Source organism: Eublepharis macularius, chromosome 19 (assembly GCF_028583425.1).
Source record: "Eublepharis macularius isolate TG4126 chromosome 19, MPM_Emac_v1.0, whole genome shotgun sequence".
NCBI classification, from domain to species: Eukaryota; Metazoa; Chordata; class Lepidosauria; order Squamata; family Eublepharidae; genus Eublepharis; species Eublepharis macularius.
Window position 1 is genome coordinate 26,602,180 of NC_072808.1, and position 21,222 is coordinate 26,623,401.

A 21,222-nucleotide genomic window follows, 5' to 3' on the forward strand; every position below is an offset into this window, starting at 1 on the left:
TTCACAGCCCTCCCCGTCATCTGACAGCAAAAGTAACAAAAGAGGATTCAGTGTGAGAAGACAAGGAAGTCTACCCCCAGCTCAGTAATCGGGGGAAGGCAACGCTTTCAGAACTTAGTGCTAATTCAAACAGTGGGGAATAATCTACATCTACCTGCAATGGATTTTGTTTATTCAGGTTCCATTCGCATCTGTATTCTGCAACGTAATATAACACAGCTGGGAAACTCCTCCTTCTGGTCCCCTCCCCCTTCTACTGTGTGTTGCTTTGGCATATGTACATTTGTCAACAGAATATAATACTTCATGCATTGGCTAAAGTGGGTGAGGCTTTATGGCATTATAAATTTGTATACAGAAAACCAATGTATCCTGGTTAGGCTAGAAGCCTTTCCCCTAAACCTTTCCACAGGTATGAAGCTTTTGACATGAGGGAGGGGCTAATTAGGAGGGCTATACCACACAATTCTTCTAAATGTGCAATTTGACTTCCATCACAACTCCCTCTGTACAACAGAGAACAATGTGACCTGCCTCTTAGGGCTGTTGTGAAGATGAACGCTGCCTATGTCACAACTTCAGTAGTTTTTAAAGCCTGTCGTGGGTCTTCTCAAGACACCCAAGGACTTATAAGTATGTGAGAGTTCCGAGAATTTGATAGCCTTTATTCTCCTTCCTGGAGCTAAAATGCCCAGGTTTTAATGTGTGCATGCATACATAGGTTTTATTTTGCTAGGTGCTGTGGGGACTTTTGAGCCAAAAAGCTTGTTCTAAATTAGTCTTTTTTTCTGAGAAAGACAGTTTTAAATCAGATGAAATAATGCAGATACAGCCTCGGCCAGGCTCGAAAGTTACTCAGTTACCCAACAGTTGGTCATAAGGACTGTTTTCAGCTAATTAAAGAGCCAGTTTGGTGTAGTGGTTAAGAGCGCGGGACTCTAATCTGGAGAGCTGGGTTTGATTCCCCACTCCTCCACTTGAAGCCAGCTGGGTGACCTTGGGTCAGTCACAGCTCTCCGGAGCTCTCTCAACCCCATCCACCTCACAGGGTGATTGTTGTTGTGGGGATAATAATAATATACTTTGTAAACTGCTCTGAGTGGGCATTAAGTTGCCCTGAAGGGTGGTATGGAAATCGAATGTTATAAACACAGATGCTTTTGTAAACTGGATGGGAGAAGAGAGCTCTCCCTGAGTCGAGGTCAGGCCCTTAACGTAATAAATAAGGCTTTTGCGAGGAGGGCTAGGAAAATATTGGCAGGATGGTTATTTTTGTTGACTTATATGGATGGCTATTCTAAATGACAGGGAAGGTTTGTTAGCAGAACTGGGCCTTCCTATGCATGGCAAACCCTGGGAAGGAAGTCTGGGATCCTGGCCGGAGGTAACACAGAGTTTATTCATCCAATTTATCACAAAAGGAACTGTACAGAGCCCTAACACTTAATTTCTGAAATGAAGAAGTAGAGGGATTAAAAGGGACTCAAGACTGTACGCTTCTCATGGCAGCTGCGTTGGGAGGCAAATTGTACTGAGCGGCAATGAGGGACCCTCTGCACATGCGCAAGAGCACTCTGTTATTACCTTTGCTTTAGAAAGCTAAGCCCTATCCCTGAAAGCTGATTCTGGTGCTAACCTCGGGCTCAAACTCAGTTCTGATAATTTGAGCGGGAAGTAGAATAGGCCACTGTGGTTTAGTATAAAGAGAAATTCCAGGGCAGGTGAAGCAAAGTTTATTTCACCAAACAGTTGACACAGGTATGGAAGGGGTTCAGTTGCACAGGTCGGGAGAGTTGGTTCCAGCTAAAAAGGAGTGCAGCAGAAGGTTCGAAAGCTAACAGGCAGCCGTGGATGACACAGAAAACTTCACCGTTAGCTGCTCAGCGGATCTGCAGGGGGGGGGGGAGAAGAAGATGGGAGTTATTTCAGGTCAGTTCAAAAGCACTGCGCAGCACTCCCTAATCTGTCCCGTACCCCAAGTGTGGCAGAGCGGTAGTTCCAACAGGGGAGGCCCTCAGTTGGGCTTATCCCCAGAAGTTTGTGTTTGTGCTTATGAGGACCACAGAAAGCAAACTCCCTTGATAGCTATACAGGATTAATGCGGATGACCTCATGGACCACAGTTATCAGAGGAATTTAATAATGGACAAGGCTGTGGTCTTGTGGGCGAAGAATCATCACTTTTGCTAGTGGCTGGAAAGTCTGCTGGAAACAATCTGGTAGGAGAGAGAGAGCATGCAGACGGCCGTGCTTGAGCACAACAAGCCTCCAATGGAACACAGCAACCCAAGGAATCCCAAGACACAAATTCTTTGTATCAGCCTAAGGAGGGCCTTGCTGGATCAGACCAGCGAAGGTCCATCTAGCCCAGCACACGCTTCACATAGTGGCTACCCAGCTGCCCTAGAGGACCAAACAAACAGGCACAGATGCCAAGGACCCTCCCTGCTGCCGCCTCCCAGGACTGGTGTTTGGAGGTTTGATGCCCCTGGGTTTGGAGGCCCCCTTCAGTTACCAGGGCTAGTAGCCAATGACGGAGGACTCCTCTATCAATCTCTCTTTTAAAGCCTAGTGACCCTCCCACAGCATGCCCCAGTGGGAGGTGGCAGCAGTCCCTAGGGGGGAGGCAGAGACAAACTGCTTGCTATGCACATCGTCCCCTTTCTCGGACTGGGCCTTTTTCTTTTTGCAAACAACCCCCAAGACTGCACAAGGGGAGGCTGTTCAACTGCCATTTTCCTGCTTAAAATGGCCACCATCCTAAGCTCTTGTTCACCTTATGAGGGAAAGGTTTTTCAGCAGAAAATCAGCCAGAAAAGTTAAGCAGCCCTCCTGCCGCCTCTGCTGTGACTTATATCCATTCTGCCAGAGAGGAAATGCTGCAGAAGAGTTCTGTGCAGCTGGAAGCCACGCTGAATTTGGCCCACGAACTTGTTCCTAATATTGCAAAACACCAGAGCAGGAAGCAGAAATGTTTCCTTGCAAAGAGCAGACCCAGGTCCAGCGAGCCCTCCAGCACTCCAGCACGTACGTATCCAGGCCAGCGTCTCTGGGAACTGATGAGATGGGCATGAAAAAGATCTCCCATCCTGTTCGTTGCCAGCCATCTAGTGCCCAGAGGGAGTTTCACTGAGCTTAGGGGACCACTCGGCCCCACCCCACCCCCAAATTTGGCCTTTGCTTAGGAGGGCATTCTCTGTGAGGAGCGAGGCCTCCGCCATGACTGCTCAGGGGCACAGCGTCTCTAGTAAGGTTCCTCTTTAGCAGCCTTCTGCAGAAGGGGGCAAAACCTGCACACTTGTCTCCAATAAGACCTGCTTGCTGAGAAGGACCTCCCCTGCTCCCGGTCTCACTGCAGTTCTACGAACCTGCCCTCCCCAGTTTTGTTCCTGTGGGATCAGAGGAACCTCAGGTACAGTGTAAGGAGGAAAGGGGGGGGGGTCTGGAGCGGGAGGGGGCACAACTGGCAGAAATCACCCCCACCTTCCTCCATCGTGACAGCCAAGCGGCAGGATTTCTGCACGGGCTGTGGCTGCTTAGCATACTGGGCTGCTGTGAGCTGGGTGTCTGGCATTAGGCTGGGTCTGGACAGTTGTAGTTAGGGCTGCAACCGCTCCGAGATACGGGATGTAAATGCTGCAGACGAGTGACCAACCGGGAGGTAGTGGGGAGAGACCTGCTGGCTGGAAACTCAAGGAAAGGGTTTGCTCCCTTTCCCGCCCAGGCAGTGGCACGGACGGCACTCCCAGGACAACATGAGAAAATGTATGCTTAGAGCTGGGGCGGGGCTTGTGTGGAGGCCCGCCTCTTGCTCTTTACCCTCATACTCATTGATTAATTATGTACATTTTGGTCCCTTCCTTCTGAGGAGCTCAGGATAGCATACATCCTCCAATTTTATCCTCACAACAACCCTGTGGAGCAGGAGAACAGACACTCTGACCACCACACCACAGAGGTTAGATGGTTACAGGTCAGATGAGGACTGTGGGACCCAATTTTATTCCGCCAAACCCCCCCCCCCCCACCCAAAGGACTTTAAAGAAAACACAACGGGAGAAACCAAAATATCCACAAAAGGTTGTTTTACTCAGCATCAACTGCAAACAATTCAGATTTATTTCTTTTTAAAAACTTAAATGAATATGTAGCCAGATTTTATAGAATTGGGTATACTTTTTTGTTTTACTATTCTTTCAATACATTAAAAATAAATTGTTTATGTTTTGTATAGTTTGGAATGGGCACGAGCCCTGAGGCTGTTCTTCCGCACCAGGCTGCAGCGGGCAGGAGCCGCATGAAAGCCCAAACTCGATATGGGAGGAGCACAAGCACAGGCTGGGGGCGGGGGGCGGGGCTGCCGCCAAGGAATTCTGCCGAGGCACGTTTGCCAGTGGGTCTTACGGGTCATTATTATGGCTATGAAGCTCCAAGCACAAAGTCACTCATTGCCACAGGATACTGGTTACTGGCAAAGGGCTTTTGGAAAAAAATGAGCAGTGCTCATGGAGCAGGGGGCGGGGGTGGGTGGGCAGCCCTCTCAATGGACTCTAGTCTGAAACAGAACTCCTGCCTCCGGGGACAGTGTATTTCAGGCGAATGGGATGGACAGCTAAACCACTGATGCCTATCGGAAGCAAACTGCAGGTTACTCACGTAACGTGATGGTTAGAGTGCAAGACTAGGGCCAGGCAGACCCAAGTTCAAATCGCCACTCATTCACAAGGGCTGAAGGCTGTTGTCTGCTCTCAGCCTAGCTTCCCCAGGCTGCTTCAAGCTCCTTGGAAGACGGGCCGGAGGAAAACGTAACAGGCAGATGGCTGGCGAGAAGAACAGCTAAGGGAAGGGACTCTCAACGAGAAAGCGCCTGATTCAAATCTGACCCCCGATATGAGCCCTCTGCACGGCCACCAAGCACGCGGGGGGGCATAACCGTAGCGATCTCACTTACAGGTTGTTCTTTTTAAGGATTAAGAGAGCACATGAAGCGTTTTGAAACAAAGAGAAAGAATCACGTTCTGCCCCTGCTGGCTTAACCGAGCATGACAATTCTACACCCACCGTCATAATCCTGGAGACGCCCCCCCCCCCCCGTCCCACAGACCCCTCCCTCACACCGAGCTCTCCCCCCTCCCCTCCCCTCCCCTCCCCTCCCCATTCCGCACCGTGTACTTGTCCCACTTCTTCTCAGGATCGTAGGGCTCCCATCGGCTTGCAGGGAAAATGTGCTTGTTCTTCTCATACCAGCTGCGGAGCACAACCTTCCCGGCGTGGGACTGAGGGGGAAGCACAGGAAAGGGGTCAAGGCCACCTGTGGTCAGGAAACACTGCCCACCCATGTCTTCCCAGCTGGCTCAGAAGGGGTGCTCAGGGAGGAACGAGGCCTGCTCCGAGCACCCGGGAGCAGTTGGCCTGGCTTCCGGCCGGGAACTGCTGCTTCGACTTTCCTCCGAATGGCTGAAGATGTGAAGAACACACCAGAGCTGTGCTGCCGCTGCCTGGCAATGCTGCCAGAGGCAACAGGGCCGCCCTTTCCCCTCGGAAGCAGGCAGGATCCAGGGCCCTGGCCAAACTGGGCTGCAACCCCCCCCCCTCACCTCATCTTTTTCCACTGTCGCGTCACTCAGAAGCCGAACGTCGTCATGGACATCGAAATTGAAGAGTGGCCCTGGTTTGGAAAGTTCACACAAGAGATGCATGCTGCGGCACTAAGTTTCCCACACAGCCCGAATACCATTTTTCACCCTTCACTTGTGTGTTAGCCACACATTACGTTCTGTGTCTCGGTTTAATCTCTCGCTCCTCCACCAGTCCTTCAGTCAATCCACCTCCGTCTGTCCCCTTCCTGCCCTAAGACCCTCCCCCTCCAAGACCTTCACCCCCTGCCTTTTCTTCCACTTCAAGCATCCTGTTACTTATCCTTTTCAGACAAACAGTGATTGCTCATCCTTGTCCTGGAGTTGCCACACGAGTGGGCCAGAGCAGGACTTAACCCCTTTTCAGGCACTCCGAGCCCGTTCGTCAGGGGAGTCCGTTAGACGTAGTGAGATGATTCCCTATCGCGTGCTCTCCTGGAACACAGCACCAGAGTGCCAGAAACTTAATGCCTGAAAAGGGGCTTAGTACAGCCCTGGGCCATGCGTGTGGCAACTCCAGGACAAGGAAGGAATCCCTGCCCACCCCCCACCCCCCACGGCAAGTTTGAATTCATGAAAGGCAAAGATGACTCACCGCTTTTCCCCCGGGCTTTAGTAACAATGAAGTCATAGAAGCTGTGATGCTAGATGGACAGAAATGTGGGGGGAAAGGTTTCAAAAAGTCTCAGAAATATTCCCCAACCACACCCTGGGCTCCTGCTGGTGGATTTACTATATTTGTGGCTGATGGCAATTACCGCAGCAGGCTGGAACAAAAGGAAGGTGTAACCCAGGCTTCTCCCTCCCTCCCTCCAGAAAGTAAAGAACGGGCTTTCATTGGCTCAGTCCCCTTTAGACTCAATTGGGCTCGGCAGGCCTGTGTACAGACGAAAAGCGTCGCGCAACTACTTGCCTTAGGCCGGCCTGAGGCAGCAACTCTGTTGCCTTCATCAGAGGTCCTCCGGAACCATTCTCAAGACTGGCAACCTCCCCCTCCCCACACCCTACTGTGAGGGGGAGATTGCAAATCCAGCCCTTTGCACTCAGGCCACGAGGGCCAATAGGAATCCCAACAGGAAATAGTAGCCTTCCCCCACAGCCCCCAGAGCGGGTCAGCTATAGGACAAAATCATGAGATCCTCTGTGGCCTTTCCAATCCGCCGCCTTGACCTGCCTCACGGCAGGATTGTCTGGCCCTTCCTCAGGCCAGTGAGGATGTCCAGCCAAGGGGACATCCCAGGGAAGCAGCAGCAGCGCCTCACTGTGCTCTGGGCCACCTTGAGGAATCAGGGGCACCCAGCTTTGTTTATCCCTCCCTTCCTCTGACAGCAGGGGCAAGGTAAGGAAGGCGAGTTGGTTTAGGGCTTTCCGGCACCACGGTCGCTCGCCAGACCATGAGAACAAAGACGGAGAAGTTCAGCTTTTGTTCAGGAGGCCCTGCAGAGAATGGCAGAGGCAAAGCAGGAGTGTGTGGAGGGACACAGCCAGCGGCACACACTCACGTGAGGGATGATCAGGTCCTCCTTTATGTACATGAGCTGCTCCACACCAGCAGACCTGGGAGGGGGAGGGAGGAGAGAGACAAACGCAGCCTGAAGCGGTGTAGCGGTTCGACTGTCGGACTGCGATCCGGGAGCCTCGGGTTCATGTGCCCCCTCTGCCATGGAGGCTCGCTGGATGTCCTTGCACTAGCCACATACCCTTTGCCTAAGCTACCTCACAGGGTTCCTGTGAGGATGAAAGGGTGGAGAGGGGAATGATGGAAGCCCAGCGGAGAGGAAGGCGGAGAATAAAGGAGATAAATCAATAAATCCAGCCGCCCACTCTTTCACCTGGAATCCTGTGGATGCGCCTACCAAAACGTGACATCTACACGAACTCGCACCGGACAGCCACCAGCGTGGCGCAGCAGTTGAACCCAAGGGCTTCCGATCCTGCTGAGCCTGAGGGTGCTTCTGGGATTTGGGGCATGGGAATTGGCACCACCATAAAACGGCCGCCCAGGGTATGGGGCCAAAGACAAAATGTTGGGCGGCTGCAAGTCAAGCATCTTCCTGTGACAGAGACAGACGCTTCTGAACAGGCACTCCCTACAGACCCAAAGCCTCTTGGGAAGCAGCTCCTGCTCCAACACTATGGGGTGGGGGGTGGGGGGAAGCAGGGTGAGTGATGCACTTTGGGGAGGAAGGAAATAGGAGCAACGGCCGTTACGTGAGGGATCACTGCGGGGATCTGGGTTCAGCCACTCGTGGCCTAGCCTACTTCACAGGGCAGGCGTGAGATACAATGGGGAAGAGATGTATGTTGCTCCAAGTCCCGTAGTTTCTCCTGAGGACTGCACACAATTTCAATTTATACATGCCGGTTGCGTTACAAATAACTCTCTTGTTTGTTCTTACGGACTCCTTGTGGATCAGAGAATTGTTACCTCCATTTTACAGGGAGAGATCAGAGGTTGGTAAAGTGATCTAAACACATCACCAGCCTCCAGGGTCAGCTCTGAGAGGGCCTTACAGTTAAAAAAAAGAGAGAGTGTCCTGCAAATAATTTCTTTCTTCTCTAACCCCCCCCCCCCCCCCGCCGCCGCCTCCTTTCCCCACTTGACCTAACACTTCTCAGCCAAGTTCTTTACCGGAGTTCACTGAAGTCCTTGCGCAAGATCTCCAGGGCCTTCTGCAGGAACTGCTGTATGGTATTCCCCTTCTTCATCTGCACTGCAGGGAAACTAGAGTCAGGCGGGAATTCTCTCTTACGTCCCCCAGCCCCTCAAGCTCACACACAACTCAAAAAGAAGCCGTGGAATCATAAAGATCAGCATCTCACATACTACATGAGAGCCAGTTTGGTGTAGCGGTTAAGAGCAGCAGGACTCTAATCTGGAGAGCCGGGTTTCATTCCCCACTCCTCCTCCACTTGAAGCCACCTGGGGGACCTTGGGTCAGTCACAGCTCTCTCAGAGCTCTCTCAGCCCCACCCACCTCACAGGGTGATGATTGTTGTGGGGATAATGATGACATACTTTGTAAACCGCTCTGAGTGGGCATTAAGTTGTCCTGAAGGGCGATATACAAATTGAATGTTGTTATTGTTGTTGTTATTATTATTATTACATGGATATACATTTAGAGCTTTAAGCCTTAATTGGTGTTTTAGTCAACTGCAGTTTTAGCACAGTGACTCTAAAACTGTGCTGGGACTCAAATTCATTTGGGATTCTCTTGAAGGTGGGGCTTGAGGCCAAGGAGGAGGAGGAGGAGGGTGAACGGGGAGAGGCAGCTTGATGGCAAACCTGGACTTGCCTCAGCTAAGTGGACATGAAATACACAGTCTGATATTAGATCCAGAGGAGTTAGCCATGTTAGTCTGTAGTAGCAAAATCAAAGAGTCCAGTAGCACCTTTAAGACTAACCAACTTTATTGTAGCATAAGCTTTTGAAAGCCACAGCTCTCTTTGTCAGATACATGGAGGGTATGAAGAAACTGGCCAGAGATACATAGGTGGTGAGGAGAGAGGGTGCAGGGAGTGAGGGTCATGTAAATGTAAAATATGTCTGCCTACGTATCTGCCATGAGTATTTTCTGTATTCTGTGCTTTGTACTGATCCTCTGAGAGTACGTGAAGTTGCATATCGGTGGCCTGTTTGGCTGGGAGCTGCTTATCTTACAGGTGCCTACTGTGGTATCTACTTTCGTTTTTGCAGCCACTCGAGAATGTGTCCTTGAGTGCTGGCTTGAGCCTGGGAACTGAAAGACGACTTCATTTTTGCTTCTCTCCTCCAGTTCTTCTCTCCTCCTGTCTCAAACCCCCTCCCCCTCCCCCGGCTCTTTCGCACCAGAATCCTGACTGTCCATATCCTAAAGGCGGGAACTTTCCCTATAACTAACCCCTCCAAACTTCTACATGCCGCTTCTGCCAATATCCTTGTCTGTGTATGCTGTTGCTGATGGATCTCTAATAAAGTAACTCTAACTCATATCCTGGAGTGTGTGCAGTGGAGTACTATGGGGATCTAACGGCCAGAACCTGACATTTTGGCAGAAGTCCTTTAGATCCTTAGACCTCATCTCCTGAGGCTGCTACCTGCACCATGGCAGAAGCAGCGGATGAGAGAACTGACGGGAAACCAAAAGAGCCTACCATCAACATCCTACAGACGCTGGCCTCTGTGGGGAGAGGACTGGGAGCGATTCCCAAATTGGGGTGAATCACAAGGACTGGCTACTAACTACTCCACGTGAGTGGCTCTAAAGAGCCATTTAAAGTATAGACAGATCACAAAAATGTAGAAGCTCTGTGGACCCCACGTAGATTGAGTGCCAAACAGTTGCGATGGGCAGAGTTCTTCTCCAAGTTCAATTCTGTGTTACAACACCTCCCAGGGAAATTTAATTTTCTAGTGGATGCCCTTTCTTGCATGCCCCAACATGACAGCTTGAGGGAGGAAAGGGAGGACACCATGTTCTCACTGGCGCAGTTGCGGGGAGCGGTGACTACTCGGAGCCAGGCAAAGTCCACAAACTATGATACTGACCAGAAGGTGTGGGAGGAGAAGGTAAAAAGGGAGGCAGAAAAAGAAGGGGAGGAACTACCGAAAAATGAACTGGAAAAAGGAGAAAATGGCAGCTGGTACAGGCAAGGTAAAATGTACATCCCAGCTAGCCTGAGGTGGGCGGGGGGGGGGGGGAGTCTTAAAGAACTGTCACGATTCCAAGCTCGCTGGACATTTTGGGTATGTGAAAACATTGCACCTTGTGCAAAGACAGTTCTGGTGGCCCAATATGAGACGGGACATTTTTCAGTACGTATCTTCTTGCCAAGTGTGCTTGATGGGAAAAAAACCCACCCAGACTACTACAACCCTTGGAAACCCCCTCCCGGCCGTGGGCAACAGTATCAATGGACTTTATTACTGATCTCCCCTCTTCTAAGAGGAAAACTGATTTTGGTGGTAGTGGATTTATTTTCCAAGCAAGTCCATTTCATCCCATGTTCCAAAATCCCGACTGCCCCAAAATTGGTCACCTTTTTCATGCAGCACGTAGTCAGGCTGTACTCTTTTTCGGAGAAAGTAATTTCTGACCGGGGAGTACAGTTCATTGCCAACTTTTGGCGGGAGCTAATGAAAATGGCAGGGATTGAACAGGGATTGAACCTGGCCAGTTTTTTCATACCCTCCTTGCATCTGACGAAGAGAGCTGTGGCTCTCGAAAGCTTATGCTACTATAAAGCTGGTTAGTCTGAAAGGTGCTACTGGACGCTTTACAGTCTGGTATCCAGTCAGTTATCTCTATATAAATATTAAACACAAAAAACTGTTCCGTGTTAACTGACGTGAAAATCCTGCTGAGAAAGGGTTACAGCAGCATGGAGTTGCTTTGCAACTGGGTCCTGAGAAGGTGCTGTGAGTTCAGGAGTATGGGCAATTTCTGAATCAGTGGGGCTACAGAGTTTTTAAAACATTTCGAAGGTTAATAATAATAATAATAATAATAATAATAATAATAATAATAATAATAATAATAATAATACATCCGATTTATATATTAGCCTTCAGGACAATTTGACACCAACTCAGAGCAGTTTACAAAGTACGCCATTATTATCCCCACAACAACAAACACCCTGTGAGGTGGGCGGGGATGAGAGAGCTCTGAGAGAGCTGTTACTGACCCAAGGTCCCCCAGCTGGCTTCAAGTGGAGGAGGAGTGGGGAATGAAACCCGGCTCTCCAGATTAGAGTCCTGCTGCTCTTAACCACTACACCAAACTGGCTCTCATGGTTGCAGACTGGGAAGGAGAAGAGAAACACAGAACCTTTCTTGGCCACATCCACATACTCGTGCCCAGCAGAGCCCACAGAAGACTCTGTTTACCCTCCACACCAAGAAGATGGGAACAGGTAAAAGGTGCTCAGTTCGAATGCAGGACGGAAACGTCCCAGCTGGACTCAGAGGGGCAGATCTGGAAGCCTGAGACAAGAGACAAGCTCGAGATCCCAGATCCGCCCCGAGCGTAATTCTTCCCCGTGGCTGCTGTTCATGGCGGGGGACCCCCAGAGCCCCACTGCTTTTCATCTTCTTTCTTCCATCAACCTGGAAGTGGTTGGACAGAAAATGTCACGTAAGGTGCCCCCTTGCCTTGGAGTTGGGGCGGCAAAGTGGCCTCCCCTGAGCCTAGAAGGAAAAGCAGTCAAGCCCCTGCAAGGATGACTTCCTTGCATCACACGTTCCGCCCCCCGCCCCCCGCCCAGTTCTGCTGCTCCTCCTTCCCCCTAGATTGGCGGGAAGTAAAGGTCACCTTGACAGTCCGGCGGTGTCCAGAGCCATCCCAGTAGCTGAAAGTGATTTCAATTTCTTCACCTGGCCAGAGAGCGAAAGGTTAAAAGGCCAACATGAACACCTCCAATGTCTTGATTTAACTCTCCCCCTCAGGATCTGGGCAGGCCTTTCACCCCAGTGGGCAAAGCCCGCCCAAGTTGCATTCTTTCACTCACTCTTGATTTTCTCCTGTTTGGCCTCCCACTCCTGGCGGAGCTCCTCTCGAAGACGATTCTCTTCCTCCTGCAGGGCAAACCAGGTGGACGAAATGCTTTCAGACACGGGGGGAGTCTACCGGGAGAGGGAGTGGGGCTCAGTGCCTCAGGAGGAGAAGCTGGGCAGGGCAGCGGGTGCTCTAGGGGATGAATGATAGGGCCGGTTTCAAATTACTACCAAGCGTCAAGCCAGCAGAGTGGGACTCGAGGGACCCTCAGAAATGATATGGGACAGCAAAATGAAGGTCTGCGGTGGCAGGGGAGAAACTGGTAGAAATAGCCTTTCCCTGCACTGCCAACAGAAGTGCCACTCTGCCAAGGCAACCTGACAGAATGGCACCTTTAGGTCAAGCCGAGGACTTCCTCAGTGCTGGCACATGTTGAATACGCCACACCCTTCGAGGCTGGCCGGGCACCTGTCCTGTTGGCATCTAGGCATCAAAGATAAACCGATTTCTCTTTCTCGAGATGCTTGGATAAAATGTATCACACTTTTTGTTGTCTGTTTTAGTTCTTTTTAATGACCTTACGGCCAATATTCCCACCTGCCTGGTATTTTCCAGCTTCCTCTGCTGGTGTTGAGGGAGTATCAGTTGCAGCTTAAATGGATTTCAAGGCTGGGAAGGTTAGTTTTATTGAAGGATTATTTCAATATGAATTACGGATTCTTTTATTTTTTGAATTATTAGAATTAGCTGGAAGTCTGTGAAGAGGCAGCATGTACATTTTCTAAATAAATCTGAGGAGGGAAGTAAGTGGGGGCCATGGGGGCAGCGAAACACAGTACCTCACGGTCACGATCGGGCAGGAAGCTGGTGTCCACGTCAGGGTTCTTCCCCAGTTTCCTCTTCTTGGCAGGCAGTTCTGGAGGGGGGGGGGGGCACAAGTGGGTGGAAGCAAAATGCTAACCAGAGCCAGATTGACATACAAACTAAAGAAGCTACATTTTAGGGCTGCTGATTACGAGGGGCCTCTAAATGTAATTTTTCCCAACTAGATTTCAATGTTAGAATAGAACTTTTGGAGAGGGGGGCATAGTTTGTGGCCTCTTGCGTTCCGTACGGCTTAGGTCCTCACGATGCCATAATCCAGTCCTGATCCTAACCCAGGGTTAGACAATCCTGAACAAGCCACACGACAGACTGTTTTGCTTGGCACGCCGGGTGAGCCCCTGAAGCAGTGGCAATGATGCGGGAGCAGGAGAACCACCCACGGGTTCTCAGGGTGTCTCCCCGCCCCTTTTGTGATGGGTAGTGCAGCCCCCTCTTCACAGGTAGATACCGCTTTTCCTTTTTGCAGCACTCTCTGCTTTCCCTAAATTCCACTCCGGAACGTGACAGCCAGCTCTTCCGTGCACCCCAGCCCGAACCTTCTCACAACTGCCCCAGGCCAGGTTCCATCTGCCAATGCCTCACCTTCCCGTTCCAGCTCGGCCTCCTCATCCTCCTCTTCCTCTGCTCCGTCTTCTTCCTCTTCCTCATCCAGGGTGAAGGACAGGCTGGAGATCTTGCGCTTCTGCTCCTGCTTCCGTTCTCGCTCTCGCATCCGCTCCAGCTTCCTGGGGACAGAAATCTAGCTATCCATCTATCTAGTACACTTCCATCGCTCCCATCCTTCCAGGACCTCTGGCATCTCCCTTCTCCCATTTTTCCTTCAGAACAATCCTCTGAGTTAAGCTGGCCTGAAAGAGGGCGACTAATCCAAGGTCATCCAGTGAATTCTGTGCCAGAGCGGGTGATCTGAACTTGGCTCTCCCAGATCCCAATCCAACGCTCTAACCACTATACAGCCAGAAACGTTCTGGGGAGAGGGACAAGAATGAACCATTCCTGTATCTTGAAAAGCAGCCGAGAGCTCAAAAACAGCCATGAAATCTGGAAACCAAGAGAAAGACCGACTGATGCTATAACGCAAAAGAGGACCGTACGTTCACAGAAGGGCTCCTCTAGTCAGGAAAAAAGCCACCCTACACCATCACCACTACTTTGCTTTCCTACGATGCTTCAGAGCATTCAAAGTACATTCACTTACATTGTCACAGTAATTCTCACAACAGCCATGCACAGTAGACCAGTGTTACTGTCCTCTTAATACAGACTGGGGTGGGGCTGAAAGAGCAGCTGCTGGCCCAAAGCCACCTGGTAAGTTCATGGATGAAGCCGCTTAAGCGCACAAAGACCGCTCGCCTGTGCCTCAGAGTCCATCTATCCAGCCGCTGGTACCCAGAAGCTGGCGGAAAGCTCACGCAAGCAGGGGATGAAAACTCAGCAGCCACCCAGTGTGTTTTCAGCCTCCAGAGATATGCTGCCTCTCTGAACATGGAGCTTCTGTTCTGTCCTCAACAGACCTATCCTACATGAATCCCATTTTTGTGCGGTGTCCCACAGGGGGAAATATTCTCCCCGATGCTGTTTAACATCTATACACATCCCCTTGCCCAGCTGGTACGACGTTTTGGACTGGGATGTCATCAATATGCCGATGACACCCAGTTGTATCTGTGGATGGGTAGCCAGCCCGACTCCGCCCTGGATGCCTTGGCTAGAGCTTTTGAGGTGTGACTGGGTGGCTGAAACAGAGTCCACTGAAACTGAACCCCACAAAGACAGAAGCCCTGCACTTGGGTAGTGGGTTGCTGAGTTCAGGGATCCAGCCCCCAACCCTCGATAAGGTGGCACGTGCCCATTCTGATGGTGAGGAATCTGGGGGTGACCCTGGATGCCTCCCTATCAATGGAGGCCCAGGTCACAGCAGTTGCCAAATCTGCCCCTTTTTCATCTGCGACAGGCTAGGCAACTGGCCCCTTACCTCTCACCCCATGACCTACTGACAGTGACCCAGGTAACAGCCACCTCCAGATTGGATTACTGTAACTCACTCTACGCAGGGCTTCCCCTGGGCCTTCTCCGGAAATTACAACTGGTCCAGAACGTGGCTGCGTGCATCCTTACAGCTACACCGTACCGGGCGCATATAACACTGGTTCTGCATCAGCAGCACTGGCTCCCAGTGGAGTTCTGGACTAGGCTGAAGGTTTCGGTTTTAAAGTATAAAGCCCTCTGCAGACTGGGACCAGCATATCTGCAGGACGTCTCTCGCCATGTGTTCCGTGGTGCTCCGTTCAGCCAACGAACAGCTGCCGGTGGGCCCCAGCCCCAAGGATACTTGCCTGGCCTCGACCTTTTCGGTCATGGCGCCAACTCTCTGTCCTCCGAAACGAGGGCCCAGCAAGATTTACTATCTTTCTGCCGGGCTGTAAGATGGAGATATTCTGCCAGGTATATGGCTGAGGTCGAGCTTCCTCGGGTGGGCTTCCGTGCTGGTCTCCTGTTGGGGGGTGCGTGGGTGGTGAAACCCCCTCACCCTGGTTCCCACTGAAATGTTAATATATTCCTGCCCGTTCCCACCTCATAGAATATTTTTGGATGAGGGTTGAGTAACTTGGGTTGCTGCCGCTCAAATGTATTGTTACTGTATTTTATGGTTTAATTTAATGCTGTTTTAATTGTAATTTATTTATTCCATGTTGTAATTCGCTCTAAGCCCATTTATGGAGAGAGTGGATAACAACAAATCCAATAAATAAACAAATAAATAATAATTAAATTGGTTAATTAAATCTTCCCAAAGTGTGCAGAATTGAATCCTGGAAGTTAATTGTGCCTGGCACGGAGAAGCACTTCTATCTGCTCTACCTCTAATTTACTGAATTTGTTCAAAAATGTATATGCTGCTTTGCCACAAGGCCTGTCCCGTGATTCAAAAGTAGAACACGATAAAGCAATAAGACAAATGATCGCATTGCCTCGCCACGCTCAGATGTAGAAGGGGAGTGGAGTGTCCCCTGCAGCGGCAGCTGCACGTGCCTTATAAACTGCCCACCCGGAACACGAGTTCAGATTCCCATGACTTACAGCTGCAGCTCCTTCGACTGTTCCTTCTTGGCCAGCTGCTTCTCCCGTTCCTTCACCAGAGCCTCCTGCTTGGCTTTCATGTCGTTGAGGGTCACCAGACCTGCCAGAAGGAAATGCGCTGGGAATCAGACCTCCTGGGTTGGATCCCTTGAGCACTCTGCAGAGAAGTAGGATCTACTCATTCAAGCAAAGGGACTGGAGACCAGGACTCCTGGATATACTCCCCAGCTCACCACACTTACCCACGGTGCTGGATTTCAGCTCCGCTTCCACAGCATCATAATGGGCCGAGAACTTCTTGTCGATGTTCGACTTCATGATGTTCTCCTGCCACAGGAGAGAGGAGATTGAGGTCTACCGCATGAAACAAAAGACTCTGGAGACGTTCTGATTCGAATTCCCAAGACACTCTTCTCAGTTGAACTGTTCCCAAATCTACAATTCTGCCAGGCAGAGACTAGGGAACACCGACCCACATTCTGCACAAATCTAGGAGATGCTGGGTAGCCACTTTGAGTGTGGAAGGTGCGGTTTCCCTACAGCCCTCTCCATGGCTGCAGCTCCCTACAACTCATAAAGATAATTTCTGGGGTTGCAGGAGACATGCCAAGAAAAGGATCAGGGGCAATGGGAAAGGAAAGGGCAAGGAACTACAAATGGTCCACCTTCCTCTTCTGCAAGTGTAGCTCCACTGAGGGGAGGGAGCCATTTCATTCCTTCCAGCCTGCCCACCCGCGTGGCTGTTCTTCTGCATGGATCCTGCTGCCCTAGGAAGGACCTTTCTGAGAGGTCCTGAGAATTTGCTTTTTATAAGCTAACTGAACTCCTGGCCAATACTCCACTCTGAAAAAAACATTTTCTTCCAGTTCTAGCTGAAGCCAAGAGTCCATCAACTTTGTTCCCCTTATCTTCAGTTTCCAACTGCTGCAGATTTATAACCCACCTTATCTCAAAAGATTATACATTTTCTACCATTAAAAGAAAAGAGAGGAAGAAAAACAAAATATCCGTGTCCAGGGGAAAGATTCAGCTGGGGAAAGAAAAATGCTCAAGCAGGTGTCTTGGTGATTTGGCTGAGGCTGCCAGCAGGTTCCCTGATCCTGAGGAGCCACGTTCCCTGAGGAAGGAGTGACAGGCACAGACAGGAAGACCTCTGAGCAGTGCTTTGGCATCGTCCTTAAACTATCACTTACACAGGGTTGGTGTCATATACCCAAAAGGCAAGAGCTGAGAAGGATCTGGAATCCTGTTTGGAAGTGACATCCACTCTGAAGAACCACAGCAAGGCCCAAGAAGAGGTAATGAGAGAGCCCTGTGAGACTTTCAAGTGGTCAAAGTAAACACCATTTTGCGTGTGTACTAACAAAGAGACAAGAAGAAAATGCAAGGTGGTCTAAAAGTTGTCAAAATCTCAGCTGCCGTTCCCGAACCTAATGTGAGAGCACTCAAGAATGGCATGGTATTCTTTTTGAGGGTTATAGCTTGTTTCAGAAAGACAAAGGAAAAAAGGAGGGTCTGAAAAGAAAGGTAGTGCAGATAAAAAGAACAGCACAGAAGAAATATATCGAGACAAACCAACCAACCAACTAAACAAACAAAAATTGCAAGAGGAATCCAGCATTAGAACAAGGCAATGAGAGCTTGTAAAATCTTTCTAGAGAGGCTTTCATAGAAAAGCATTCAAGGATGCTCTAGGTTCCAGTAATCATATCTTGGGAAAGGAACCAGACAAAACGACCCATTCATTCCCTCTAAGAGAAAAAAGATCCAGGTCCTTGAAAGAAAGGACAGGCTTGCCAAAAAAACAGACCCAAAGCTCAGTGAAGGGCTTTGCTTAAGCAAGTGTTCTTATCCATGAGTGGCAGAAGATGGACAACAAATGACTGCATTCTTAGAAATCAGAATTCAGTGGAATATCAAATATTTGCTAAAACGTTATAAATGTGTCTGTTCTGTTTCCTGTCCTGTAAGAATCACATCTGTATACAAACAATCATATGTGTAGGCCCTTTTGATGTTGTGTGTGAAACATCATCAGTTTTAAAGATTACTTAAGAGTCTTTAGGAATAACATGCTTTATAGTAAGCAGTCACCTTCCTTGCCATTTATGAATAACCAACAACAAATAATAAAAAAGCTCTCCCCCACCTCCCATTTTTATTCTTATTCTTTCTCAAACCTGCTCCTGCATCCAAGTGATGCCTATATCCTCACAAAAGTGCCTGATATTTCCCTCATCTCCTTTATCACCTTCTGCAAGAATATCCATCTCCTTCCATCCCAGTCCCTGTCCCTGTCTCTTCCCTCCATGGAGATGTCTCCTCACCTCAGCAATGCGTTGCCTCATCTGCTCCATTTGCTCCCGCTGCCTCTCTCTCTTCTTCATCAGCTGGAGTGCCCGGCCAGCCTCACTGGCAGCACCTTTATACTGCGCCATGGCTACAGATGAGCCTGTGAGGCATAAAGAGATCCAGTAAACAGAACACCAGAAGTTGCCTTGCACCCATCTAGGTCTGTACCATCCATTTGGTCCAGAAGAGGATTTCAGACACAGTTCTTTCCCTAATGGGTTACTTGAGATGAGAGAGGAGCTTTTTTATAAGAGCTCTGTAACAGGCATATACAATCTACATACAGTATACGTGTAACTTTTTTGGTATGAATTGAATAACTGTTGCATAACATTCAAGGAATGTACGTGTGTGAACATGCTACTTTTAACCCTATGTTTCCAGAGCCCAGTCCTTGGTTTTAGTTCCCCCCTCCACACACACACCTTAAAAACAGGTTACATACATGCATGGAGGATGTTCACATTTACTGTAATTTATGTACTAGGCTTCGATAGCCTCTGTAGTGGGATAGTGTCGAACGAGGGACTGGGAGCCCCAGGTTCAAATCCTCACTCTGCTAGATGACCTTGAGCCAGTCACACATGCTCAGGCTAGCCTACCTCATAGGGCTGTTGTGAAGATAACAATGAGAATGTCATAAGTTGTGTGGGTCTCCATTGGGGAGAAAGGTGGGGTATAAATGAAGTAAACAGATACTCAAACAAAATGTTTCCAGGCTACTTCTTTTTGCATGTGCACCCCAAAACAACTTGAAAAAGCATAAATGTGCAATAAAACCACTACTAAAACATATGCATGATCATTTCTCCTGCTGTGAACCTGAGCACCACCTCAGATCTTCCTAGAGTTTCTGCCTGTTAAAAGGTCTCTCTGAAAACTATTTGGTGGACCATTGCTTTGGCTCATTATACATATTTAGTACATTTTTGACCCGCCCTTTCTTCAAGCACCTCAGGGTGGCATACGCGGCTCCCTCAGCCCTATTTTATCCTCACAACAGCCCTGTGACATAGGTTAGACTGAGAGAGCAGACTATCCCAAAACCACCCAGTAAGCTTCACAGCAATGTAAGAATTCGAATCCAGGTCTCCCAGATGCTAGTCTGACATGCTAACCACAGTTTCATACTGGTTCTTGTTCCCTATCAGCAGCAAGCAGCTCCAGCCTGCTGGAATAGCACACCAAGGAGGTCCCTCCTCACATTGGCCTGCTTTCATGAACCGTGTCAAAGCTGTGCTGCACAGTGCTTAAGGGCTTGGGCTGTGAATCAGCACTCTGCGGGTTTGATCCCACTACTGCCCTCGGCCCAGCTCCCAGCTGCATTGTGGGGATAAGAGTAAGACGGGCTTTGTTCACCGCTCTGAGCGGGGCGCTAATCCGTCTCAAGCGGCATTTGCTCCCGCAGCTGCCTGGGCCGTGCTTTCAAACGGGATCCTGGACTGGCTCTTGTAAGTCCCAAGCAATAGCCAGTGTGGGGGGCGGGGGAGCCTTGAGCTGCCGGGGGGGGGGGGGGGCTTGTTTCCCAGATCACTTTCGGAACCGCCCCGCGCCCCGCTGCTCGAGGCAAGCAAAGACCCGCCCCAAGCAGCGGGCGGGGCTCCGCGGGGGCGAGGGAAGCGGGGGCGCCGCGGGGATTGGGGGGGGGGCTCCTACCTGCTCCAGACCACAGAGAACCCCCTCCCCGAGAAAGGGCAACGGAGAAGCGCCTTCCCCTGCGGCGACGGCTTCAGTGCGTCATCCACACGCGACGGCGCGCTGACCTCCCGTCCCGCCTTCCTCTTCCGGCCACAGAGAGGAAGGAGCAGGAGCGGCCCCATGGGACCGGAACCTCCGGGGAGCCTCGAAGGCCGCTCGCGGCTTTCCGCCCGCCGAGTGGGCGCTTCCTCGGCTTCCGTGGCGCTAGAGCGCCGCACTTTGCGTGGAGGCTTCAGCTGTACGTTAGAAGCGGTGAAACGTCGCCCTGTCGTTGCAGTGAAGGAAGGCGACTCTGTTCGGCTCGCGGTGTCAGAAAGCGCGCGCCGAGGTTTCCATGGAACCCGGAACGAACGCGGGATTTAAATTGCACGTTCAGTCACACGCGTTGACGGCAAGCGCTGTATCTAGGGCTGCCAGCTCCGTGTTGGGAAATTCCTGGAGATCTGGGGGGTGGGGGTGAGACCTGGAGAAAGTGGGGTTTGGGGAGGGAAAGGACCTTGGCAGGGCATCATTCCATCGAGCCCCCCACCCCCAAAGTAGCCGTTTTCTCCAGGGGAACTGGTCTCTGTGGCCTGGAGACCAGGTGTAATTCCGGGAGATCTCCAGCCTCTACCTGGAGGCTGGCAACCCTAACTGTATCCCTATCAGTTGTATTTCTGCCGAGGCTTTAAGAGAGACAGGAGTGCTGCCTGTTTGCAAAACACAAAATCTTGATCGGTTTTCTGAACATGCAAGTAAGTATTTTGAATTTCAAAGTGTGATCTAATGCCTGAACTTCTGAAATATGGTGTAAGAATCAGCTCTTTCCTTTTCATGGCTGAATGCCTGATAGGAACCCAGCTCGTTGAATGGCAGGGTTGTTAGGAGATGGTCTCCTGCAAGCTGAGTTCGAGAGTTCAACACCTGCCAGAGCTTGGAGAAGGCACCTTCCAGCAAGAGGGAGTGGGAAGACAGATAATCCAACACAACAAAAATCCACAGGCGTGAGAGGTCTCCAGAACTCACCAGGCTGAATGCTTAAAATAAGCAGGGAAGGGGGCGAGGTTCAGGGAAAGCACGGCTGGACGGAGCCACTCTCCTGTTGTACCTT

General features: G+C 50.4%; 1 protein-coding gene across 2 annotated transcripts; it reads right to left on the reverse strand.

Annotated features, from left to right (window-relative positions):
* Positions 1-1,717: 1,717 nt before the first annotated feature.
* Positions 1,718-20,196, reverse strand: FAM50A (family with sequence similarity 50 member A). Of its 2 annotated transcripts, none has more exons than XM_055003454.1 (14): positions 20,091-20,196; positions 18,410-18,534; positions 16,325-16,409; positions 16,083-16,182; positions 13,584-13,726; positions 12,956-13,032; positions 12,130-12,196; positions 11,934-11,995; positions 8,269-8,345; positions 7,139-7,193; positions 6,232-6,280; positions 5,598-5,668; positions 5,166-5,276; positions 1,718-1,889 (listed from the first exon to the last, which is right to left on the reverse strand). In XM_055003454.1, the coding sequence occupies exons 2-14, from the start codon at positions 18,518-18,520 to the stop codon at positions 1,881-1,883; spliced, it is 1,017 nt and encodes a 338-aa protein (XP_054859429.1). In that variant the 5' UTR covers positions 18,521-18,534; positions 20,091-20,196; the 3' UTR covers positions 1,718-1,880. The 2 variants fall into 2 exon arrangements, with proteins under 2 accessions (XP_054859429.1, XP_054859428.1); XM_055003453.1 differs by having other exon boundaries at positions 12,130-12,244.
* Between the last annotated feature and the right edge of the window lie 1,026 nt (positions 20,197-21,222).